Source organism: Diorhabda sublineata, chromosome 4 (genome assembly GCF_026230105.1).
Source record: "Diorhabda sublineata isolate icDioSubl1.1 chromosome 4, icDioSubl1.1, whole genome shotgun sequence".
In the NCBI taxonomy this organism is placed as follows: Eukaryota; Metazoa; Arthropoda; class Insecta; order Coleoptera; family Chrysomelidae; genus Diorhabda; species Diorhabda sublineata.
The window spans coordinates 22,654,030-22,680,718 of NC_079477.1; the positions used below are offsets into that span (position 1 = coordinate 22,654,030).

The window sequence follows — 26,689 nt, forward strand, 5'->3', positions numbered from 1 at the left end:
GCGGCGTTGCCATAACTCTACCATATTATTTTCATTTGAAGCTTCAATAATTTTTATTGAACATCAATGTGTAAATAAAAGTGTAAAATATTCATTTTTCTCAGCGTATATAGGCTTTAGGTAAAACGACTTCACGAGCAAATTGTTTAGTTTTTTATCAGAAACCAATGGAAATTGTGTTAAAATCTTGTAATTATACGTAATATGACAGCACTGGTTTCTCGTGCGGTTGCGCGGGTTTGTGGTGGTGCGTTACGAACTTCGTTAAAACGTCAAAAAGCAGTGTTGCCAGAGCGCTATTATATTATTGTAATTTCAATATTTTTTCCAAACTTGAAATATTTATTTTTCTCTCAGTGTATATATACTTATCGTGAAGTGACGTCACGTGCGAGTTTCTTCGAGTGGTTTTCCAGGGTTGTAGTGACAAAATTAAACAACAACTTTTAAAAATATTAGATTTTTAATATAATTCTTCAACAATATATACAAAGTGTCTTGACAAAATTAACAATAAAATCGAACACAAGAAATTCTACAATGACATTCGTATGAAATGACAAAACAATAAATATAATAAAGAATTTCTGTTATGTACAAAATTTAACTTAATTTCAAATATTTCAATATACAAATATTGCGATATATCGCGAAAATATTTTAAAAAAATTTTCCAATCATTATATACACAATTCATATACAATTTTCAAAAAAAGTATTATATTTAAAATACGTACACCTGGCAGATTTTATGAAAAAATTAGAAAAAATCGGTCGAATAAATTTTTGATATAAAATATACCAAATATAAATATATTTTCTTATTGGTAGGTACATAGTTATCAACCATATTTCATTAATCATCAAATAATTGGTTTTTTTAAAGGATTTGGCAACATTGGAATATCGACGGCCATTAATGTAGACATAAAAATTAACTGCGATGTACTGCTGAATATTTAAATGAACGTAAAGTTTTCCTTTTATATTCATTTCAAAAATAATATAAAAATTTCCCAAAATTTTGAGGATGTAAACAAAATCAACATACAACCAGTCAAAACAAATTTACCACGAGACTTTAATAGCAGAAGTTAAAATGGCCGCAACAAGTTTTATCAAGGGCGTTTTACGTATATGCAATACAGGAAATTGGCAAAAAATAGAAGAATAAAAACTTCAAAAAGACAACTTCCAAGATCACCATTGAACAAAAAGTAACAAGACGAGGTTCAAAGTGTATTGCCTGTAAATTACAGTGTGGTGGTTGTAGTGATTCGACGTTTGTTTTGTTAGAAAAAAAAAATGTGTGTTTGTTCTCGACGTATTTTTCCCTCCTGCCATCTCGCGAGTGTCCTCAGTGATTCTTGGTCGCCTACTATTAGGCAACCAGAAGTGGACTGTGTTTGAATAAACTACGAGGGCGAATCACTAAATATTGGACATAACCTACAAGATGGCTTAAAAGTCATAACTGTATCTCTGATTTTATGGAATTGTATGATGCAGTATACTCATTTTAAACCTCGATGTATCAATTCGGAATTTGTAAATGCAATGGGATACGCTTTTGTAGTGCTGGGCAATTATCAAAAAATATAATCGATTATATAAAATAATCGATAAATCGAAAATAGAGCTTCGAAAGAACGATTATGGTTCGATTCCCAATAAAAACAAACCAAATAATGAACCTACAGGAGGTATTTGGAAGTAAGATTCTGATATTGAATTATGTCGAAATAATTATTCAGGAAATAAATTTTTTAATAGTTAAATTGATTATTTTAACGATTGTACGAAAAATTGTTAAGCGATTAATCGAAAATAATCAATTTATCGAAAATTGATTCTTTTCCATAATTTTCACACTTTTGTACTTTTTTGTGGTTCTGTAGGTATACTGGATCCAAAACTTGACATCGACAACTTCTTTTTTTTTCTTTACAGAAACTTACCTATTAAATACTCTCTCTGAGAAATTAATAATAAGAAATATTTCTATTGTTTAGTTTTATTTTGATGGGAATCAAATCACAATGTTATTTTTCAACTTTATAGCTGTCGTAATCAAGAAATATTTCTTTCGAGTTTTCGATCTCTTTGGGACAAATTGTATTAAATGGATCACAATTATTGATTATACTAATCAATTACATAAAATTAAGTAAGAGCACACCCCCTTTTAATTAATCGCTTTAACCAAATACAAATACCTACATATTGATAATTAGGTATATCTAACATTTAAACTTATTTAGTTGACTAGGTACAAAAATTATTCTTAAAAAGCTCTTCACAAATGGCATTTACCTTAAAAAAAATAAAAAATATCATTAGTTTCTTTGATGTTAGATAGTGTCCAGCGGCCCGCGTTTTTCTAAGTTTTTTTATTTTATTGAAACCTTTGCGGTCTAGTGTCGCATAGATAGTTTTGCTGCTGCATTTTTTTTGGATCACAGGACATAAAATATTAGACCATTGCTTTATTAGAAAAGAGTTTTGATATTTCACATAACGTTTGGTTTTTTAATTCGACCTAACCTATCATCACTGTGCTTTCTGATTGATTGTCTAAAGTGTGCAAAGAAAAAATCAAGGTAAGTTTCTAAGCATAACCAAATTACTAATTTGTTATTATGATTATTACTAATTCCATTGAAGAGGATCCAGGTTTGTGTGCCAATTATTTTCTAGTTTGTGTTACAGATGATCATTTATACAAACAGTTTTACTTTTTTAACAAGTTAATTACATTTACTATAATCTTTGATTATACAGAGTTCGGCAAATGTCCGGGACCCGACTGTTGCCGAACTCTGTATATTATAGTACTGTCAAAGTATTTGAGGGCGGCTATTTTAAAGTTTATTCTTGCAGTCGGCAATAAAAATAATGTGAATGGGATGCAGATGCAGCATTTTTTGCCCGAATTATGTTTTTTTAGGAATATGGAAGAAAATAGAGGAATAAGCTGACTTTGGCATTACTTCAATAAATCTGGAACTGGAGACACCTCAGTTTGTAGAAAATTTCTTGCCCATTTTCATTCTCAAAAATGCATAATTGTTTATATACATAATTATTTTCAATTAATCGAAAATAAACGATTATTTTATATAATTGATTATATTTTTTGATAATTGATTATTGGAAGATTATGCAGAAAATGAGTTCTAAGGTGCAATATGGAAACCAGAAGTCCTTGAAGATCCTTGACTTTCCGGACAATTTTCCTCCATTCTTTTCGATATTCTCAATGCTTAGTTCTATTAGGTCCTGTTCTTCGTCGTCCTGGTAGTCTGAGGCCTTCTTTTGGACTCAGTATTGCACGGTAGATCCTCTCTTTTGTGCACCTGCAAAGTATGCGGAGTTTCAGCATGTTTTAAGTAGTGAAATAAGCCTTATTTCGAGCTTCTACCCTCTCCTGTATCTCCAGAGCAGTCCTCTAGTTTGGATTCTTCATTGTATGTCCAGAAATCCTTTCTAAGCTTTATTTCCTATAATCAGGACAACAACGTCTGAGTAGACAACCTTCTGTCTTAATCGGTTTGAGTAGGGTTCCTCTAGTGTGGACCTGCAGCCTTCTAAATGTTCCAAGCATAGTTGAAATGGATTCATCTGACAAAAGATGAATTGACAGTATCTGAAGAGAACGAGAAGAAAGTGAAACGACTTGGTACCAAGTATGCCAAAAATGTATTGCTGTGAAAAAACTATTCCACCAGCAGTCCACAATTACTCAAAATATTTTCCAGTAACGACTGCTATAGGTGAAACACAAGTGAGACACTTTTAAACGGTCTTGCTTTGATCGATGTCACACCGAATAATGTGCTGGATGAAGCTGCATATGGTACTAACCTGCGAAAATGTCAAAATAAACGCTAATAGTTTAAACAGAGATTTTGTTATTAATTATTAATGGTACTGAGAGTATGAGGAGCCCTAAAATATCTAACGGACGCCTCAAATTTCAAAATCCTGACTAAGCTACTCATCCGGAGGGTCACTTATCTAGTGTAGGCACTAGCTAAGCCCCGATGAGCATAATTGACATTTATTGAATTTATTTATTTTCCCTACCTGCCAATAAGAAGGTAAAATGACAAAAAATAATTAGTGCCAACGAGATTTTTGAAGCCCTACAAATGAAAATTAGCTTTTCCTTTGTATTACTTATTAAACGTTGTAATAAAATTATTAGAATTCTAAAAAAGACTTCTTGTTTTATCTGTAAATGATGAGATCAAAAATCTTGCCACATTCGAATGCAACTATTACGTTAAGTTTAATAATAATAAAAAAGTTTAGTCCATATTTGTTGTAATTGAAAGTTATTTATGTTCAAACCTTGAGTTTATAACTTTCATATCAAGTAACTATTCATAATAAAAGTATTTCAACTTCTTTTCACAACCATTATGTTCAATAGAAACTGGTACATTTGAACTACTCCAATTGCAGATACCTAATCGAAACAAATTGAATTTGATTTAAGATATCAATATTGTCATTTTATTTTCACAATAGTTATGTGCATTTGAACTACTCCTAGAAACTTTAGATTTTCAATCAAAGAATTTTGTTTGAAATCTACAGAATATCAATATTTCATGATTTTCAACTTCATTCTAACTAATCAGTTTGAGATACATGATAATTATGAAATTTTTTGTTAAATTTATAAAAATACTGCAAAATATTCTAAAATTAAGTTCAATTTGATTGAAGGTATCAGTATTTCCATCTTCTTTTCACAATAGTTATGTACAATAGAAGCTGGTACATTTGAACTACTCCCAGAAAATGCAGATACCATGATAATTAATGTTATAATTGGATTTTTAAAAGAAGAATCAAAAATTGAACCAAATCTCAACAGATAGTCCAGGATTCTAGAACAAAGTTCAATTTTAATAAAAAAAAAGATGAAAATCAAATTAAATTCTAACGGGTATCCAAAAATTCTATATAAAGTTCAACACCAATGAAAATTTCATTGTTTTCAACTTATTTTCACAGCTAATAGATCCTGGTATATTTGAACTACTCCTGAAAAATGCAGATACCGAGATAGTTAACGTTTTAAATGATTCATTGAAAATAAAAAGTCAAAGTTCAATTTAGTTTCCCAACTGATACATAAAAAGGTTACTGGTACATTTGAACTACTCTCAAAAAATTGAAAAGTATAGTAACATAATAAATGGTTTTGAAATTGAATTGAACTTTTGCCAATATCTGTAAATATTTGGAAATATAATATTGAACAAAGTTTAATTTAATTAAATGATGTCCCCGTATAATATCAATAGTCTTCTGTCAAACCTCAAGATTTTCTGTAATCTTTCTTTTCAAATTGTAAGCTATCTGCTTCTATTTTATATTACTTACTGCCTCCCGGTCCGTCTAGTAGCAATTACGTCCTTACCTACATAATTATAAAAAAAATCATCAATTTTTTATCTTAAAAAGAGAAAAAAAGCTTCAGTCATAACTCAAATCTGCAATGCACGCGAATTTCAACACCAACAAATTTTATTACTTACACTCATATAAATCTATAAAATTTCTATCTGCTCGACTATCCTTTGACGTTCTGTCAAACTAAAGTAGCTGTCGCTGTATTCGGTGTGATCTGTTCCACAACATTCTCTACATGTCGATATTTTTTTATTTTCTTCCATTCTCCGTTGTTGTAATTCATCTGAAAGTGAGTCTCTACCAGCATGGTAAGATAAGTAGCGTCTGGTTGTAGTACATTTTCTTGATCTTCTGAAAGTTTGATAGTAACTATATTACCGAGATGAGGACACGGATTGTCTCTAGAGCCAGCCATAAAACCGAGAATGAGCGCTTTTTCCGGCCGAGTAACTTTGTTTGCTGTACGAAACATATCTTGAGCTTCCAACATTTGTTCTCTCTAAAATACACATTTTTCTACATTATTCATCATAAAATAAAATATATTAACATGCATAATTACCGTGAGAGCAAGACCTCTTCTTTGTAAAACTGTCGCTGTAGGTTGAGGTTGAATCCTAATGTGTGTAACAGTCTGTTGGGGCTGTTGTACTGGCCTTTGTGTAACTACAACAGGTGTACCAATAATATGTTGAGTTTGCACGTGTTGCTGCACTTGTTGGACAGTTGGTTCAGAAGAAATAATAGTTCTTTGGCCTGAAGGCGTCGTCGCCAATAACGGAGGAACAGGTCTCATTGTATGAATGAGCTGTTGAGTAACAGCAACTGCCGGTTGAGGTATAGGAACTGAAACAGGTGTTGAAATCTGAGGTGTAACTGGGGTTGGAGTTGATGGTATAGGAGGAGTTTGTACTGGTTGAGATATCAAAGATGTTGTAACCAAAGATCCTAAAAACGATTTTTTAATATAAAATGTATTATTAAAACAAATATTAGTACATTACCTGCTGAGGGAGTTACAACGGGTTGAGGTGTAGCTGGAGCGTAAGTTGGAGTTGGAGCCAGACCAGCGGCATAATCTGGAGTTGTAACAACAGTTGTTGTAAGTGGAGGACTTTGTACTGTTGCATTTTCAGTTGCTTTTTTAGCAGCATCCTCAATTTCTAAAAATCAAGAATAAAAATATGCTTTTACAGTTATCTAAAACTACATTAATACCTTGCATTTTCTTTCTTTTTTTAGCTGCAGCATAACCTAATGGTTGATCTGCAATATCTAACAGTTTAACACCACCCTCCTTTCTTCCAGCAGGTGCTCTAGAAAGCGGAGGTCTATTAGCATTACTGTTCAATGCAGATCGAAATCCTGAAGTTGGTACTCTGCTTGGGATTCCTTTCAGAGGTGCTAAAACAAACAATGAATATCACATGGCTGGAGATAATTGATTTAATAAATGAATTATTTGAACTACTACATCCAATCTTACATTTATTTGAAAGATATATAAACAAGTCTAGTATGACAAGCAACTTTTCAAAAGTAAACAAATTGAAGTTTTTTAATAAAAAATATCAAATAGAAATCTCAATATAAAAAAACAGAGCAATACTTGATGGTTTTTAATGTATTCAAAAGACAAAAAAATGTGATAACATACTTGTATCTGTCATTTTTCTTGGCATCCCTCTGGATCGAACTGGTATGACAGGTGCACAAGATTTTTTATTCATATTTGATGCTGCATCCATAGATTTCTGCAGCAGATCTGCCCTAAGTAACGCGGATTTTGGTTTCTTTTTTATTGTAAAATGTTTTAATGGTTCAGGTTTATGTCCAACCTTAAATTACAATTCCTAATTGTATTCAAAATTATATTAACATCAAATTAGTTTCAAATTTTCTGAAGCTGAAAAATGTACTTACAACTGAAACTAGAGCTCCCTTATTTAAATAATGACATTCCATGGGTAACATAGTGTGGTCATTTTGTTTACGGACTAATCTCCTTAAATCAGCCACTAAATCATTAAAAATAGGACGAACTTCATCTACATCTGATATTTCTGTATTCAAAGATCCAGTAGAAGGGTAGGTTTTTAGTGCATCTGCTAACATGGCAACCCACAATTCAGAATCGCCTAACGCTACTTCCAAAATTTGTTCTAGTTCTGTCTTCCACTTGAAATCAAATTGTAGTTTATTAAATAAAACAAACTCTTATGAGATTACACCATTTTACATGATCTTTGCAGCGTCTTCATCGGATTAAGAATTTAAAGACCTTTAACTTTAGGGATTTGTAGGAACCAAGAAAACACCGCAGTGGAAATTTAAAAAGACTTTATGACGAATAACATTTTTAAAATTCAGGAAGGTATATTAATAATTATATTTATTTAGGCGTAATATAAAAAAATTGGAATTTGTAAACAAGTGTTAGTAAGCACAGGATCTTGTTATTAAAACATACTACCTGGTCTATTATTTTCTCCAGATGTTCTAGGTATATTTCAAATATTAGTTTCATTTAAATTTAATACAATGATACAACATTACAAGAATTAACACGAGGCAAATTGAATTTGTTTATGTTTTGACATATATAAACATACCTCTTCCAAATTTCTGCGCGGGATATGAAAAAAACTGAGTAATAATTTCAGTTTAACTTGAGTTTGTAAATCTGGGAAACAGTCTTTTATATTTCTCAATACTTCAGCATTTAATTGTGAACATATTGATCCTCCTGTCCAAGAATCATTTGAAATTCCGAGTTTATTGTGAAGCCACAACGAAGTATCACTGTCACGCACATTCGCCATTTTATAAACTGACAGTTCCACATACGTATGAAGATAGTTTCACTCACGTTGAAAACTTCTTCTTTTTTATATATTAACATATGATTATTGAAGCTCCATACGTGTTATTCATAATTTGTTTATTTTGACAGCTTATGAGCGACGTTTTAAATCAAATGTTTTTATTATCATCCACTTTAACCAAAATATGCTAATAGAACTCAATTTTACGTATTAATTTTTAAATAATTTTTGCAAAAATAAAATAAATATGCGTAATCGGTGAGTTTTTTCTTAAACTACAGTAAAAACTTTAAAAAAATCTTGTTTTAGACCCCCCGGATAATTAAAATGTTTAAATTGGAATCGTATATAACACCAATTTTATTGAGTTACGTCAATAGATATATAAATAATTTTAAATTAGAAGATTCTCAGGTATTTATATTAAAATTAATAATCTTATAGGAATATTTGAAATAATCAATTATATATTTTAGGTGTCTTTGTGGGGCGGAGATGCTTCTTTCAATAATTTGGAATTAAATTTACAAGTACTGGAACAGGAACTTCAGCTACCTTTTAGTTTTGTTTCTGGTAGTATTAGAGAATTACTCATACATGTACCATGGACAAAATTAGCGTCAGAACCAATTACCATCACCATAAACACAATAGGTAAATATATTTATTATTGTTGTACAATAATTATTTTTTATTGTTTTTAGAATGTATTTTAAACTTAAAAGGAGAAGAGACTAGAGGGAGAAACGATGCTTTGGCATCTGGAAGAGAGAAAAAACCGGGCCATCATGGGTAAGTAATATTAAAATGAAAATAAAATTAATTTAAGTTGAAATTTTTCATTTTTTGCGTTAGGAAAGAAATGGAAGCACCTCAGGGATATGTGCAATTATTAATAAACAAAATAGTGAGTAACATTCGTATTTATTGTAATAATCTGATATTGAAATACGTTGAAGAAGATATAGTTTTGTCTATGAACGTAAGACATTTGAAATTTGAATCAGCCAACCAAAAATGGGAACCAGCTTATATAGGTGAGTCCTGGATTTCTTTTTTAATAATTTTTATGAAATTATGGGGTCTGATTTTAAAAATAATGAGAATATAGTCAGAAAATTCCTAAAGATGAAAATATAGCAACAAGTATTGAAGAAATTACTACTATTGTTGTACTTTCTATTTTTTCCTGAAAAAGCATTACATTTTTCATTACATCAATTCAAAACATACCTCCAAAAAAATAAATAGAAATACTTAGACTAAATATTTTTGTAGTTTTGGCAATTTTGCAGGGCATATACCCCAATTTATAAACGAATGGGCATTTTAAATGACCATATTTGTCCCTCATAATAAAATTTAGTTCTGATTCTACCCAGTTCGTTAATTTTTTTTTAAAATATCTGGAAAATAACATTATTTGAAATATTTATTTTTTTATTTTTATTCTATTTTGTTAAAAATCTTCTAGATGTTTCTCCGGCCGAGGTTATTTTAAGAAAAGTTATAACAATAAACGATCTAACTTTGTGTTTGGATAAACGTAACGCTTCTGGTAAAATTGAGGTCTACCAAGAACCGATGTTATATAAATGTTCAATGACCATGCACCTATTAAAAAAATACCATTCAGCTACAGCTAATATAGCATCAACAACTCGTTTGGATATCTACTGCAATAAGTAAATTATTACATCATATCAATGATTGTTACTAAAAATGATATTTTGCAGTATGGAATTTAGTATGACCGAACAACAAGTACCGATGTTTATGAGATTATTGATGTTGTTATATGCTCTTCATCAAAAACAACTCAAACCTGAGTTGAATGGTACTTCAGACGGTACTAATACCACACAGGATTCTAGAGGTACTAAATCTTGAATTTAATTACAAGGTGATTGATTATTATGAAGTTTGATACCTATTTTGACTTTAGATTTGAAAATTAAAGTCATCACATTATAATATAATAATAATAATAAAATAATAATACATTATAATAATATTATTATAACGGGGAAGTCGAAATGATTATAAATATACAATAAAATATAGGGTGTATGATTAATTAATTTTAATTTGAAGAAGATAAATGAGAACTAACTAACTCAAATTTTCAAATTGATATTCAAAGGATAAAGGAGGCACTGAACTTTATCCCATAATCAATTACCCTGTATAATATGAAGGTTTTTATTGATTTTAGGTCTTTTTTGATATAAAATTAGTTTAAAAAATCAGATAAAAATTGATATTTCGACCCATTTCAGTCATTATTTTGTTGTAACTGTTATTTGAAACTACTTAGAGACCTAAAATCAAGAGGAACACCTCATAAAAACTCGTTTTCAGATACTCAAGATAATTCGTTGGGTTGGACCGGTTGGGCTTGGTCATATGTATCTTCGGTTTTACCAGCACCGTGGGACGATGATTGGGATAATAAATTTTTACAGGATCACAAAGGACACACTCTACATTTTGGCATTTATGTCGATAATCTTTCCATAACATTCAAGGTAAATTCAATCAGAACAAATACAAGGGGCAACCATATAGTTTTATTAGATTTCAGAAACTACCCCAGATCGATCTAACTACTACAATCAAAAAAAACAACGTTACACACCGATGTTATGTTTAAAATTACAAGGTATATATTCTGAAATTATAATTCACGGTTTAAAATGGTTTAACGCTATGGGTGGTGTAAGTTATGCAGTTTTACTACCCCTAGGAGTGTGTAGTTGCTCTTATATAGAGATCGTCGATGAATCTGTACAAATGAACTACTTAAAAATAGGTTAGCGACTTGAATATTTGGATTATATTGTTTGTTATATGTTTTATTTAATTTTTAGGTTCTGAAACTGATGGTCATAAGACGGATTCTTTATTCGATGCAGAAGCTGCGGAAAATAAAGGGAAAAAAAGGCAGTACAATACTTCTTGGGACGTTCACATGACCGTTTATTCGGAATCTGTTCTTTTGGAACGCACCCCAGCTTTTTCGTTCGATTATTTATATCAAATGGATATGCCTAGTGATACATCGAGTGAGGTATTATCAGAAATGGGAAGCGATTTCGAATTCAGGTAAATTATTTATTTAAAAAAAATTTTCAACTCAAGTTTGTTTTTTTTTAGTAATTTCATGGAGAATTCTAGTATGAGAATTTGTTTCGGTCCTTTTAAATTAAGATTATGTTCAGGTTTTTTCCATAGAATCAGTACGTTGCAAGCTGCTGGTAAATATATTATTTAATTCAATTCAATTATTTAAAATAATTGAAAAAAATTATAATATTTTCAGCTTCTTATTACGATTATCCCCCTTATGCGAATCCCAAACCCGAAAAATCTCTACAAGAACTCCATCCACCGTCCGAAGAAGATTTCGATGCTTTAAACGAATTTATTCCAAGTAGGAGTATGAGAATAACTTTTTTCGCCCCAATTATTGAATTAGAATTAATGGACCATCCTTATTTTCAACCTACCAAAGGTATGCTGTATAAAAAAAGAAAGGTATGGTATCATAAGTTAATTTTTCATATATTTAATTTAATAATTATTTTATTTACAGAAATTAAATACAATTCCAGTTATATTAAAACCACTCCAGTTACCAAAACTGACATTGGAATGTCAATTCTTGGATATAAGTCTAACTTATCCCATGTACGTCAACCGTTTAGTCCATACGACTTGTCAATTACCGGATCCTCCTATTCAACTATTCGAAGCTTGTTATAATCGCAATAATATCAAAATTGTAGGATTGTGCAGTCGTTTGATAATAACTTCCAATAATCAAACGACCATTTTAACCCCTTCTAGTTTCTCTTATACCACTAAAAGTATTAATAAGTCCCAATATTGGACTAATCCTGATATCGCTCATGAAGAAACTACTTTCGAATCTGAGAGTATTACATTAAACGGAACTAATGCCAAAATGATGGTAGTATTTTATATCATTGGTAAACTGTTTAAAATGGATGCAGAAGAAGCTGTTGGTATTATGAACAACACATCAATTCTAACGGATGCTACTAAAGATCACGGTAAATTATTTTATATTAAAAATATTCTGTTTTATATAATTATTTTTCAGGTTTACCCTTCATGGAACTCTGTATAGAATCGATTAGGTTTAAAAAAGTGAAAACTAATTCGACTGTTTCTATAGATGCTAGCTTAGGTTCTATTAAAGGTTTCATATTTGAACCGGTCCATACGAAGAATGATGTTACTAATTCGAATGACATCCAACAAGTATTATTCATATCTGGTCCCGAACCGAAGTCAGAAATAGTTCAAGAAGAAACATCAACGAAAATGTAATACCATATCCCCTTATTTCCATTTAGTGAAGTGAAATTAATTTATTTTCAGTGACATGTCCGAAACTCCACCTCTATTTACGGTGACCGTACAATATCCAATAAGTCCAGATAATAAGAAACATCCGCCGATATTGCTGTTTAATCTTCAAGAAATTAGAGTTTGTGTTGATCCTCTACTCTGCAGGTGGTTACTGTATACCCCCAAACAGTTTGGACACAAATTAAAAACATTCGGTAATATTTTTATGAAAAATACACCACTACAAGCATTGAACACTTCCAGCAATGATTTATTATCACTTTCACACCCTGTATATCCACATTTTTACAAAATATATCCTTCCATAAACTTTAAACACTTATAACAATGAATTATTATCATTTTGACACCCTGTATATCTAAATTTTTACAAAATATATCCTCCCATAAGCTTTAAACACTTCCATCAATGATTTATAATTACTTTGACAACCTGTATATCCACATTTTTACAAAATATATTCTCCTATAAGCTTTAAACCCCCCAACAATGTATTATTATCATTTTGACACCTTGTATATCCACATTTTTACAAAATATACCCCCTTAAGCTTTAAACACCTCCAGCAATTATTTATTATCACTTTGACACTCTGTATATCGACTAACAATTTTTCTAATCATAGTATAATGCTTTCTACAGTATGAATCAAATACATATATCCATTATTATGGTTTGTAGATTTTTTTTATAACCAAAAGAATGTTAAATGAATGTTTTTTAGATACCATTGTAAAAACTAGAAACGTTTCAGAAGCTAGTGGTAGTATACCAGAAACTTCTCGAAAAACTCCAATTCAAATAGAATCGGTTCATAGTAGTTCAGATAGAGAACCGCATTTCACTTCCAACAAAGCGGAAATAAGTGAAGAAGAACCAGTCGATGTACAAGAAAAAATTTATAACTTCCTCAAAAAGTGGTTCGACGTGTGGAAGGGAATGTTTCTCTATGGAGACGTTTCTCAGTGTACAATTTATTTTCCTTTGGTGTCACTATCCGCTATTGGGTCTCAGGGTGAGTCAATGTATTGAGTATTTCGTTCTCAATTGGCGCAGTCATTAGGATTCATTTAGATTTACTGGAAATTCAAAATAACTATTCCCAATTGGCGCGGTCAACAGGATAGAATATATTGTAGCTGAGTCAAATTTAAATTTCCGTAGGTATCCAGGAAGCCGTGGATTCGGCAGTGAATAAAGACCGTCCGCCAGATATAATGGTGATAACTTTACCATTTGCAAATATTCGTAGTGCCCACCGACAAAGTATTAAAAAACATCTGACGTCTTTACCGATTTCATTGCCGGACACTATATGGTCACCGGATAAGTCAAGCTTTCCATGGACTATGTCTATATCGGATATGAGCTGTTACACGGTACAGTACGGTAACAAATTGATATTTTTAAAACCAGTTTCTTTGAGCGCCACCGTGGGGTTATCTACTAGAGCTACTAAAGCCGAAAACGAATCTACGGATGTTATAAAACCCGATTTGGGATATTTAGGAGTGTGTGTACACATCGACATGACACCTATTGTTATATCTACGTCCGAGGTACAAGTTTATTTATTCGCCGGTGTACTTTACGGTAAGTCGTTCAATTTTTTTTTAGATATCCCTAATTAAGATTGTCTTATAGGTCTCATGGAGGTAGCGTCGAATTTAATGCCGGAAAAAATTAAACATTCCTCTTTAAAAACTCCAGAAGTCCTTCCGGCCGTGATGAGCAAAAACAGTTCGACTTTATCACCGACTATAATGAGAGAAAATACTGTCGATTCAGTAAGCGATAAAACGCCACCTATCGCCGCGTTATCCCAACAAGATACCATCGATGAAAGTGTCAAATTGACAGCTTGGGTACAATGGACGGTAACGAGATTCACAATTGAGTTATTGTCTAATGAATATAGAGGTTTCAGTGAAGATTTGGAATCGTTACAACCGAGATTGAAACTGGTTGTCGATGCTGAAGATATTGTTAGCTCTTTGGATTTTCAGAGCGTTTATTTGAAAATCAAAAGTAAAATCGGTTCAGTGTCTATTCAACATTACAAAAGGTAATTTGTTTAAATTTTGTCTACGTTTCTTATTCTAAGTTTTTTTTTTAATTAGCAGTGGTAATTTATATGGGTTAAGGTGAACTTCTAATAAAAAAGGGATTTTTTTAGGTTATACTTCAATTTCAAATGGTTAAAATTGTTTAAATCAACTTATTATTTCAAATGTCAACTTTTTTAGGTCAATTTGTTAGAAAAAAGGCATTTTTTGGGTAAATATATGATTTAAAGTGGCAATTATAAATGGTAATATTATTAGGGCAACTTCTAATTCGAAATGGCAATATTTTTCGAATGGCCCAGATTAACATCTATTTCAAAATGGCAACTTTTTGATGTTAATTTCTAAATAGAGCGATAAAAAAACTTCGAGTTAATATCTAAATTTAAACGGCAACATTTCCAGGTCACTTCTGATTCTAAATGGCAACTTTTTGACTATATTTCTAATGGTAACTAATTTAGATCGACAACTAATTCTAAATGGCAACTGTTTTAGGTTAACTTCTAATTCGAAATGGCAACCTGGTCCATTTTCCGGTATAGTAATGCGTCTGCGCGAAGACATCGGTATGAATCAACGACACGAAGATAACGGCTTCGTAAACATAACTATAACGAGGGCGAGTTGCCAACATACGCATACATTATGGGGCGCGGTTCAAAAGCGTTACCACAAGGAACCCAAACGAACGGACCCACTAAATTCCCAACTTCTATCCCAAAGCCGTTACATAACCGAAATTGTCGTCAACGTACAACCTATAGGTGATTATTTCCTTCAACGTACCGTTTTGGTTTTTCACTTTTTATTCGGTTATTTTTTTTTTTTCTAGATTTTATCATATCCCTGAAAACTCTACGTAGCTTCTATTTAGTGGTGGTTCCCCTACTACAGATACCCCTAAGTAAGGAACCAACAATTCTCGATCAAAGCACAACCATATTGAACGCTAATAATCAAAATTTACCACTGACTTATTTGGAATGTCAGGATATTCGAATAGTCATACCTTCGGTTGAATTGCAAGGAAGTGGAAGTTTCCACGACGTTGTCATATTTCAAGTGCAGAAGATTTGCATGAGTCCTTCAGCAGTTAATCCGATTTGTAGGACTCCACTAAGACCAGACATTTACGAACAAGCAGCACATGCTAGAATCTTGAACGTACCAGGTAACTTAGCATACAAATAATTTGTTATCCAACTCTATTACCATGTCTCTGTCCCTAAATACATTTATTTACACAGTGGCTTCAAAATATATTATCAGAACTGTTTTCGACATCTACAACCACCCTTTTCAATTTTTCTCAGCTCTTATAATTTGTGATGGCATCTTAACACCTGAAGGTATATTCTCCAAAGCATTTTTTGTATATGCTTGAAATGGTGAGTCATTCTAGTATTTTAAGAATCTGAGTTTCATCCCCCTGTACACAGATTCAATATCTTTGTGAAGTGATTTACACCAATAAGTCAACACCAGAGGGTTCATTTCCCTTTCTTTTGATCTTTTTTGATCAGAACATTGTTTTAAACGAAGTCTAGGTCAATAAAAGGTGTTTATGCTACTTTTTTGGCTGGTGTAGTGGCCTTTGTCCCTTTGTACCCACATTCAATAACTGGTGGTACCAATCTCATCAGGTACTACCTGAGATGATAATACTACTTTTTGAAGTGATTTACTCCAGGTCAAGGGAAGGCGTTTTTGTTTCTTTTTTGGCTAGTGTAGTGGCCTCTTTATTTCCTTTCATCTCTGTGTGACCAAGAAGACTATGTTTGATAACTTGGAGTTGATGACAATGCAATTCAATAATTTGATAGCCTCATGATTTGTTGAGGCACTTTTCTAATGATTAATTCCACTTGTAAGACACTTGAACAGGAACCTACCAATGATGAGTATTTGGTACCAATACCGAATCTACTGTGGCGCTTTATGAGTCACATGTGTACTATTTAATGATTTTTCTGGTTGTAGTTTTCTCTTTCCTAGGTTTCCTTCTTCTCTAACGTTGTGGTAATATTTTTATATTTATAAGTATGAGGACCATACTCCCTGTCAGACTAAAATGACTCCTTGGGGTACTATGTACATTACCATATGAACATTTTTTATATTTATGAAGAAATAAGTAAATGAAATTGTTTTTTAGGAAGTGAAGTAGAAGATAGACAGTACCAACTGGATCTACTCGGTATATCTATCTGCACCGGTATATGGGAAGATATAAATTCAGTGTTTTCATCGACCAATCCCACTTTAAAGGGTTTGAGTGAGAATCCAGCTTTAGAATGGAATAATTTAGATCAAGGACAACCAAATTTTTCTCAACCCATATTAAATCTGTGGCATATAACCGAAAAATTCGATATATCTCTTATATTAGCACCGGCTATGGTGTATAAAGATACCACCATAATCTGCGGACACTCTTTAGAAATCAATCTAGTCACTGATATAATGATAAATTTATCTTTGCAACAAATAAAGTTATTATCGGCTTTATTAAGCGAATTTATAGCCTTAATGGAACCTCTGGTTGTCGATGAGAATTTCGTTAGACCGAAACTGATATTACCTTACTCCAGATCCCGCGACACCACCATCTACGAAGAAGAAATCGAAACTTGTGAATTATTCAGAGATTCGGGCATAGAAACGTCCGATATTAAAAGTTTGTCTTCGAGATTATTGAAAACTTTGAGCGAAAGCGAAAGATACGTTGTACCGAAAAGTACGACTTCGCTTCTCGGTTATTGCATCCCTTTCGACGTACTTTTCACGGCGGGAAAAATCAGTTTAGGTCTTCACCAAGTGCATATACCACCAAACGGCAGCCAACAGGCGAAAAATAAAAGAAGAAGGTCTCAAAAAGTAGATAACGACGAAGCGGGATACGAAGCGGAAGAAGAAGGGATAGTTGATAAAGAAAACAATTATAATCAATACTTACCTCTTGTTTATGTTAGCGTTAATCAACCGAATCTGTATTTGAATAAAAAACAGTTGATTCGGGTAATGCAATTGACTTGCTTCGATTTGAGATTGAAATTGAGCGGTCCGGAATATCCACCTATTAATCACGTTCCTAATGAAGAAGATTTTCCTGTTAACATTGTGGAAACTAGATCCGGTACTCCGGATGTCAACACCGGTATTTTCCCGGCGTTTTTCACTGGGAAATTTTCTAAAGGGGTCAGTAAGAATGCTACTATCGATATTGAAATTTCTAAACCGACGAAAATTTTGTGTTCCACTTCGAAATGGGGATATTTGTTGATTGTGAAAGATAAGGTGAGGCGCAGGCAGATTTATTTGATAAAAAATATCTTATTCGATAATTTGTGAAAATATAAAACAAGTTTATACTGTATCTTAGAATTCTATCAAAATTTATTACTCAATATTCACTTTAAAACAATAAATTGTGAAAGTAAACAACACTAACCACATAAAACCACTTCAGAACAATAAATTTAGTTATTAAAACAAACTAAACCTTAGAACCATAAATTTGGTAAATAGAACAACGGAAATCACATAAAATGTAGTAATTTAGTTTCTGACCACTTCAAAATAAGAAATTTTATTAATAAACCAAATGAAACGAGGTGATTGGCTTATAACCACTGCAAAACGATAAATTTGTACATCAGAACAACATAAACCACATAAAATCCAATAATAAGATTTCTAACCACTTAAGAATAAGAAATTTTATATATAAACCACATGAAACAATGTGGTTGGCTTATAACCACTGCAAAACAATAAATTTGAACATCAGAATAACATAAATCTTGTGAAATCCAGTAATAAGGGTTCTAACTTCTTTTGAACCGTAAATTTAGTCATTAAAACAACATAAAACCATATAAAATGTAGTAATATGGTTTTTAACAACTTCAGAGTGAGAAATTTTGCAAATAAAATCAAATGATACACAGTAATTGATTTATAACCACTGTAATACATTAAATTTTGCTAATAAAACCATATGAAATACATTAAATAGGTCTATAACCACTGCAAAATAATAAATTTGGTCAATAAACCATAAGAAATTTGGTGATGTGGTTTCTAACCACTTCAGAATAAGATATTTTCGAAGAAAACCACATGAAACACAGTAGGACTTTAAATTTTGCTAATAAAACCATACAAACCCTATGAAATACGATAATTAGTTTCATAACCATTATAAAACATTGAATTTTCCTAATCAAACCATAAACAATATGAAATACAATAAATAACCATTTCATTACAATAAATTTCGTCAATGAAACAACAAAAACCATACAAAATATAGCACTATGGTTTATAACCACTGCAAAACAATAAATGTTGACAATAACAACATAAAGAAAATAATTATGTGTATAACAAGTTGAAAATAATAATTCTGTCAAAAAAACAAAAACCACATAGTTTATAGTCAACAAATATATTTGTTTATATCACAAAAACAAAATTTTTAGGTACTGGATGCGTTCAAAGGGAACAAAAAGGATCTAATAGTAATGTCTAAAAGTATAAAAAAGCAAATCAGTACCGAAGACATAACGACGTCTGTACCTAGTATAAGTAGCAGAAACAAAAGTACCGACACCTACGGTAAATTTCAAGAAATAAAAGACACCCTCGGTGGTACTAACGTAGTTAATGTCAATTTTAATCAACTAATAATTGCCATACAATCCGATTCTGGACATGAGGTAGTTAATCGATAATTTTTCTCAGTGTATATAATTTAATTTTTTGTTTTAGATACACTTCGGCGTGGAAAAAATGTTAAACACCGTATCGTTGTTGTCTCGACCGGAAAAAATATCATTAAAAACGAATTTACATTGCATAACGTTATCGGTTATTAACGGAGTGTATAAAAAACTTTTACTGAATCCTTGGACTGTTTCTATCGACGTTTCGGTGTTTTGGGAATCTTGGCAGACTCCTGACAGCGATCCGCAGGTTCAAATCAGCGTCGAAAGCGATTGCGTTATAGTGGATGTTGGTTCTGAGCAGTTGAAATGCCTCCAAGTTGTTATTAAAGAGATCAACGAATTCGTTTCTACATTACCATTCACGGTATGTAATTTTCAAAATTTTTATATTTATAAATATGTTTTTTCCTTATTTTTAGGAAAATGTTCATAGCGAAGTAGCATCCGAACCATTATCTGGTAGGGGATACGAAAAAGATCAACACTATAAAGACGATTTGAGAGCTGGGGCTTTCCAATTCATAGATGCTGTTACGGAAAATACAGAGGAGCTGCCATTACCATATCAGGTCTCACTATTACAATTAGTATTATTCTTATATGCTGAAAACAAGACTAATATAAGTCAATACACAAGAAAAACATTGTAAAACAGCTAAATCAAGGCTACTTTAGGTCTAATGATGATACATACATCCAAAACAAGGTTAATATTGATGCAAGGCTGCTATAGGTCTAACAGTCACATATAACTAAGGCTACTATAAGTCTAATAATGGTATATACAAGGAATCCAAGGCTAATTATGCTACAAAAGGCATTCATAAGTTTAATAATAACATATATGGAACAAACAAGACTGATAATCATATTAACAGCAGAAACAAGGCTACCATAAGTCTATTTATTACTCATATTAGACAAACAAATTGTAAAAATGGCAGAAACAAGGTTACTTTGGGTCTAATAATGATACATACAACCAAAACATACACACATCCAAAACAAGGTTAAAATTGACGTAAGTGCTATAGGTCTAATAATGACCTTTATATTAAAAAGTAATAGTACTAAGACTACTATAAGTCTAATAATGGTATTTACAAAGAAACAAAGGCTAATAATTATCCAAAAGGCATTAATAAGTTTAATTCTGACATAGATAGAACATATAAGACTGATAATGATGTTAACAGCAGAAACAAGGCTACTATGTGTCTATTTATTACTTGTACGAGACAAACAAATTGTAAAAATGGCAGAAACAAGGCTACTTTAGGTGTAATAATGACGTATATATTAAAAACTAATAGTAATAATAATGGTATTTACAAGGAAACAAAGGCTAATAATGATCCAAAAGGCATTAATAAGTTTAATAATGACATATATAGAACATATAAGTATAGAAACAAAGGTCTAGAGGTCTAATAACATCTAATAGAAGAAAACCAAGGCTACTTAAGATTCAAAAGGCATATATAAATCTAATAATAAGGCTATTAAAAGTTCAATATTGATATATGTATTGAAAACAAGGCTATTATAAGAATAAAATCAAAGGTCTGTAGGTCTAATAAGATCTAATAGAAGAAAACCAAGGCTACTTATACAAATAAAGGCTGTAATACGAATAGAAACGAAGCTACTTTAGATTTAATATATATACAGGAAGTACAAAGCATATAAATATAAAAACAGTGCGAACAAGGCTAATACTGACATATATAGGGGTAATTATTATGCAAATAGAAATAAGACTATTTTGGGAGTGATGGTATACCCCTTTTTCCCCTTTTTTTTTCTGAAAATGCCGATAAAAAAAATATTTTCAGGTTATGTTTTGGAATAAATCCATATCGGCAATGGCTTGGCGTTACCCCCAACCTAGAGCGTTAACAAAAGTGAGAGTATTCCCAGTACCGTACAAAATGACACTGGGATATCAAGATGATTCACAAGTACTCTGCCATTTGGAATATTGGTCCGAATGTAGAAATTCTTATTTACCTTTTACGCAATTTTATTTGTCCGAAAGTGAAGTTTGTCACCTGACGTTACCCGAAACCAATCCTCAACCGGTTGTGGCTTCTACATGGAGAGTGGTAAGTATCATACACAGATGAGCAGCTTTACATACTCCTTGTAGTTCATTTGTACTCTATAATTATTATTTACATTTTGGTTTATTTATGCTTGTTTTATATGGACCCAAACTAGTAGTTCATTTGTACTTTATGGTTATTTGATTGTGTTTGTTGTATTGAACTCAAATGAGTAGCTCATTTGTACTTTAAGGTTATTCCTAACAATTTCACTATGATTGTTGTATATTGAATCAAATTAGTAGTTCATTTTTACTCTATAATTATTACACCTATTTTGATGAATTGTGCTTGTTGTGTATGATTTTAAATTAGTAGTATAGTTTCAAATTAGTAGTTCATTTGTACTTCAGGGTTATTTCTAACAATTTGTTGTGCTTTTTGTATAAGGACTCAAATTAGTAGTTCATCTGTATTCTATGATTATTATTTACATTTTGGTTAATTGTGCTTGTTGTATATGGACTCAAACTAGTAGTTCATTTGTACTCTTTAATTATAACACACATTTTTATTAATTGTGCTTGTTGTATATAGTTTCAAATTAGTAGTTCATTTGTACTTCAGGGTTGTTTCTAACAATTTGTTGTGCTTTTTCTATAAGGACTCAAATTAGTAGTTCATTTGTATTCTATGATTATTATTTACATTTTGGTTGATTTTGCTTGTTGTACATGAACTCAAATGAGTAGTTCATTTGTACTTTATGGTTATTCCTAAGAATTTGATTGTGCTTGTTAAATGAGGATCAAATTAGTAGTTCTTTTGTACTCTATAATGATTACACACATTTTGTTATTGAGATTGTTGTATGTATGTATATAATTGGTGATTTTTTAGGTTATAACCATGGTGAATAACAACGAAGATCAATCCACGAATGTTTTGATATCACCAAGAGCGCTTGCGGCTTGCATGAGGATAGATTCCTACTTCAACAAATCTTTTATACCGAATTTAACAGCGGCATTGTATATAACCAAAATCGATCTTTCCTTCTATAATTATTTTGATAGATACACAACTACCAAACTACCGGATTATCTAAAAAACTACACTCCGGATTACATGTTCCCGGAAAATCAAAGATTTTTAACTCTTACTCTGTATAACATAACCGGTTACTTATTAAACTGGGAAATGGATTACGTGTCGTCGGAATTGAGCGCCGCTGTTAAATGCAACGTCCTGGATTACAATTTTTTAACCGAACAAACTTTCATCGAACCGTTCACCTGTAAATTGGAAGCGATAATTGCAGAAAAAGTCAAATTCAATTTTATATCGAAACCGGTGCAAATTAAAATCGGACCTAACGTCGCTCATTGTTTAGCTGTAGCGACCCAAGTTTGGGATCAGAATTATTCTACTGCGAATAAGGAAAATGATTTTTTGGTAATGACTAATTTCATCATCTGTAATGATACTGTTAGCGGGATAAGATTCGGTCAAGCAGGTACCGAAGAAGATATACTCTTGTTGTCGAGACAGTTCCATTTGTATTCGTGGAGATCTCAAAAGAAGAAGCAGAAACTTAGGATAGCATTAGAAGAAAATGATTGGGTAAGTAAAGGTCGAAAAAAATTTAGTTTACCAAAAAAAAAACAAATTTTTGTGCTATACAAGGTGTTTTATCAAAAATGGTGTATAATATAACCTAAAATTTTATTGAGATCTATTCCTTACTTCTTTTTATGTGTTTTTGTTAATAAAACTTTTTGATTTTAGGTCTATTTTAATATAACATAATTATTAAAATATAATTTGTTATTAACAACATGTGAATCAATTAATATTTCAAATAACATATAAATATCAAAATCAAATCGTATTAAAAAATTTTTTATGGTTGTTTTCAAATTTATTGACTCAAATTGAAAAATTTCTAAATTTTTTAACTAAATGTTTGTTTTTTATTGATATCTCATGATTTGTTAATGCATTTTTATTTTTTTACCCTATTGATGACTTTTTAATCTATTTTCTAAACATTGGCATGTTTGTCCTATGTAAACAACTTAACAGTTATTACAAGGAACCTCATATGCAACATATGTTGAAATATTACGATAATATATTATGTCTTTTATCCTCTTATCATATTTATCAAATGAATTTGACAGTTTTTTTTGAAAGTCCTTGGACATTTTGATGATTGGGATCTGTTTTGTTCCTTAATTATTATTGTTTTTTTATCCTACTCTTGAATATGTTATAATTCCACTAATATTGTTCGAATCACTATTCAAGTTGAAAACTGTAGTGATTAAGGCTTCTTATAGTTGAGCTGGTTCTTGATGAAGTCTTATTTTATCAAATTTTCCAAAAATAGTTAGCAGAAAAGTTGATTATTGACTGCTAACAACGTTTTCGACAACTGCTAATAGAGTCCACAATTCTTCTGTAATAATCAAGTCAATTACTGCTAATATCTCATTATTCTCCACTGTGTATTTTTAAATCAAAGATTTTTGTCACCCAATTTGGTTTCCCAAACTTTTAGTACACTCTGTACATTGAAATTGATAATATTTGACTCTCATAGTAAAATAAACTTTAGGAAAAACATTATTTTGTGTCTGTTATCCATTATGTTTTTTATCCACTGTATATTTTCAAAATACTGATATTTGTCACCCAATTTGTTTTCCCAAACTTTTGGTACACTCTGCACATTGAAATTGATAATATTTGACTCAAAGTAAAAGAAAGTTTAGGAAAAACATCATTTACTGTCTCTTTCTCATCCATTATGTTTTTTTGGTTTTTTCCACTCTATTTTTTCAAAATAATGATATTTGTTACCCAATTTCTTTTCCCAAACTTTTGGTACACTCAGTACTTTGAAATTGATAATATTTGACTCGCCCAGTAGGAGACACATTAAAAAAACATTGTTTTATGTCTTTTTATTACCCATTTTAGTTTTTCAGTCTCTCCCCACACTTTATATTTGTTGATTTATAATATTTGTTACCCAAAATGTTTTCACACACTCTGCATTTTAAAATTGATAATATTTGACTCTCAAAGTAAAAGAAACTTTAAGAAAAACATCATTTACTGTTTCTTTATTATTCATTATGTTTTTCTTGTTTTTTCCACTCTATATTTTCAAAGTAATGATATGTGTTACCCAATTTATTTTCCCAATCTTTTGGTACACTCTGTACTTTGAAATTGATAATATTTGACTCGCCCAGTGGGAGACACATTTAAAAAAACATTGTTTATGTCTTTTTATTACCAATTATACTTTTTTAGTCTTTTTTTCTTCACTTTATATTTGTTAATTTATAATATTTGTTACCTAATATACTTTTCCACACTTTTCACATAATTGTATTCCAAAATTAATAAAATTTGACCCTCAAAGTAGAACAAACATTATTTTTAGTATATTTTTTACCCATTATACTTTTCCGGTTTTTCCAGACTCTGTATTCTTGACTATTAACTATATTTGTTACCAAATATGGTTTCCAGATTCTTAGCACACCCCATATATTAAAATTAATAATTGACTCTCGAGGTAAAAGAAACATTAAAAAATGTTGTTTTATGACTGTAACTTGCTAAACTTTGTAATTTTTTACTTTATTGATCTTAAACATTTTCAGAAATGATTAAATATAAAGGGTTAGCAGAAAATTTTAGTGTCAACAACGTTTTTAACAAATACCAATTGATTTAACAACACTATTAGAATTACCTCAACAACTTCCCATATTTCATTTTCTCTCCATCAATTTTCCTAAAAAAATTTTTTTCCATTATGTTAGGTCCACATTTTAATTCCGTTGTTTCATTATAAAACTTTTTAGGTTTGGTCGAGATGTTTTACCATTTCCGAAGACAAATTGGAAATAATAGAATTTAGTACTGACCGTAATATCTCGGTATTCGTAACTGTACAATCTTTATCAGCTACTCAGAAAAAAATCACAATTTTTGGCCAACTTATAGTATCAAATATGTTATTGGAACATTTTGATATGAAAGTAGTAGAAGCCGTTAAAGAAAATAAAGATATAGAATTTAAAAATACTCCAACGATATTAGTTCCTTCGCATAATAACACTCCCTCCATATTCATCAATGGTAAAAAGAAATACTTTTTACGGTTGAGGTTCTTCGGATTGGATTCGGCTTGGACAGGAGACATACCGTTGATGGAACACCATACCGGTAGCCAACCTTGGTTGGTTAAAGGTATCCAAATCAAATTCAAATTTATCAACTCTATAATCAATTTTGATTAATTCTAGTGCCTTTACAAGAGAGGGGACAATTCCTCAGCATCTGGTGCCGTATCATTACTCAAGACATAAACCAACATAAAAGGATACTAGCAGTCTTATGGCCTTTGTTTACAGTAAAATCCAATTTACCAATTGAGTCTCAAGTTCATATCGAAACTCCAACTTTGAATGTTCATCTTGATTGTAGAGTTGAGGGTAGGGGGAGGATACAACAACTTTATTGTCCCGGGACCATAGATCATTCGCATCAGCTTACTTTTAGGATTGAGTGAGTATATTTAATTAAAAAAATTAAACGGTCATTCGAATAGTCATTTTTTAATATATATTTTGTATTAAGAGTCACCAAATTTAGTTTAGAGAAAAATAAATGTCGATTTATGGTTGGTTTTAGTAAAAAAAAACGATAAAACTATGTGATGCTGACTAAATTTCTCTTTGGTTATAATAAAATCCTACCAAATTAGACAATATTAGACTTATTATGTGTCTCATCGTCATCATACGACTTTTTTAGGTATCTTATCATTTAGAACTACAAGATTGTTTAAAACTTTAATTTCTTCTTTTAACAACCCAAAATTAGAAAGTTTTCATTTTTAAAAGTGAAAGAAACGTTTGGAGAATCATTTTTTCTGTACAGTTGTTTTTTATTAGGCTTTTTGCACATTCTGTATTTTTAATCAATAATATTTTACTCAAAAAGTGAAAGAAACGTTCAAAAAACTTTGTTTTGTGTCTTTTTGTTACCAATTACGCTTTTCTAGTCTTATCCTGTACTTTATAATATTTCTTACCTATAATACGCTTCTATGTGTTTTCCACATTCTTAATTGTTAAATGAATGATATTGGAATCACAAAGAGAAAAA

General features: G+C 31.0%; 2 protein-coding genes across 4 annotated transcripts in view; one reads left to right on the plus strand and one right to left on the minus strand.

The window, feature by feature from the left end:
• Positions 1-444: 444 nt before the first annotated feature.
• On the minus strand, positions 445-8,253 carry LOC130443404 (negative elongation factor A). Of its 2 annotated transcripts, XR_008909840.1 has the most exons (8): positions 8,040-8,253; positions 7,351-7,605; positions 7,085-7,265; positions 6,646-6,831; positions 6,432-6,590; positions 5,990-6,375; positions 5,553-5,926; positions 445-5,434 (listed from the first exon to the last, which is right to left on the minus strand). XR_008909840.1 is itself a non-coding variant. In XM_056778000.1 (7 exons), exons 1-7 carry the CDS (start codon positions 8,247-8,249, stop codon positions 5,606-5,608), a joined length of 1,698 nt encoding a protein of 565 aa, XP_056633978.1. In that variant the 5' UTR covers positions 8,250-8,253; the 3' UTR covers positions 5,453-5,605. The 2 variants fall into 2 exon arrangements, 1 of the variants encoding a protein (XP_056633978.1); XM_056778000.1 differs by lacking the exon at positions 445-5,434 and having other exon boundaries at positions 5,453-5,926.
• A 66-nt stretch (positions 8,254-8,319) lies between these two features.
• LOC130443390 (intermembrane lipid transfer protein VPS13B) overlaps positions 8,320-26,689 on the plus strand; it is a 28,407-nt gene continuing 10,037 nt past the window's right edge. The window contains exons 1-28 of one of the 2 annotated variants that reach the window (XM_056777962.1): positions 8,320-8,510; positions 8,562-8,666; positions 8,729-8,906; positions 8,957-9,044; positions 9,108-9,289; positions 9,727-9,937; positions 9,989-10,128; positions 10,614-10,780; positions 10,830-11,064; positions 11,123-11,357; positions 11,409-11,509; positions 11,575-11,789; positions 11,848-12,328; positions 12,379-12,604; positions 12,660-12,844; positions 13,377-13,667; positions 13,817-14,245; positions 14,297-14,717; positions 15,217-15,485; positions 15,554-15,892; positions 16,877-18,018; positions 19,206-19,442; positions 19,495-19,815; positions 19,871-20,020; positions 21,287-21,556; positions 22,397-23,119; positions 25,381-25,768; positions 25,825-26,086. In XM_056777962.1, the coding sequence (XP_056633940.1) occupies positions 8,580-8,666; positions 8,729-8,906; positions 8,957-9,044; positions 9,108-9,289; positions 9,727-9,937; positions 9,989-10,128; positions 10,614-10,780; positions 10,830-11,064; positions 11,123-11,357; positions 11,409-11,509; positions 11,575-11,789; positions 11,848-12,328; positions 12,379-12,604; positions 12,660-12,844; positions 13,377-13,667; positions 13,817-14,245; positions 14,297-14,717; positions 15,217-15,485; positions 15,554-15,892; positions 16,877-18,018; positions 19,206-19,442; positions 19,495-19,815; positions 19,871-20,020; positions 21,287-21,556; positions 22,397-23,119; positions 25,381-25,768; positions 25,825-26,086 (7,973 nt within the window). In that variant the 5' untranslated portion in view covers positions 8,320-8,510; positions 8,562-8,579. The remainder of the gene's footprint in view (positions 8,511-8,561; positions 8,667-8,728; positions 8,907-8,956; positions 9,045-9,107; positions 9,290-9,726; positions 9,938-9,988; positions 10,129-10,613; positions 10,781-10,829; positions 11,065-11,122; positions 11,358-11,408; positions 11,510-11,574; positions 11,790-11,847; positions 12,329-12,378; positions 12,605-12,659; positions 12,845-13,376; positions 13,668-13,816; positions 14,246-14,296; positions 14,718-15,216; positions 15,486-15,553; positions 15,893-16,876; positions 18,019-19,205; positions 19,443-19,494; positions 19,816-19,870; positions 20,021-21,286; positions 21,557-22,396; positions 23,120-25,380; positions 25,769-25,824; positions 26,087-26,689) is intronic. The other variant, XM_056777964.1, reaches the window with a different exon arrangement.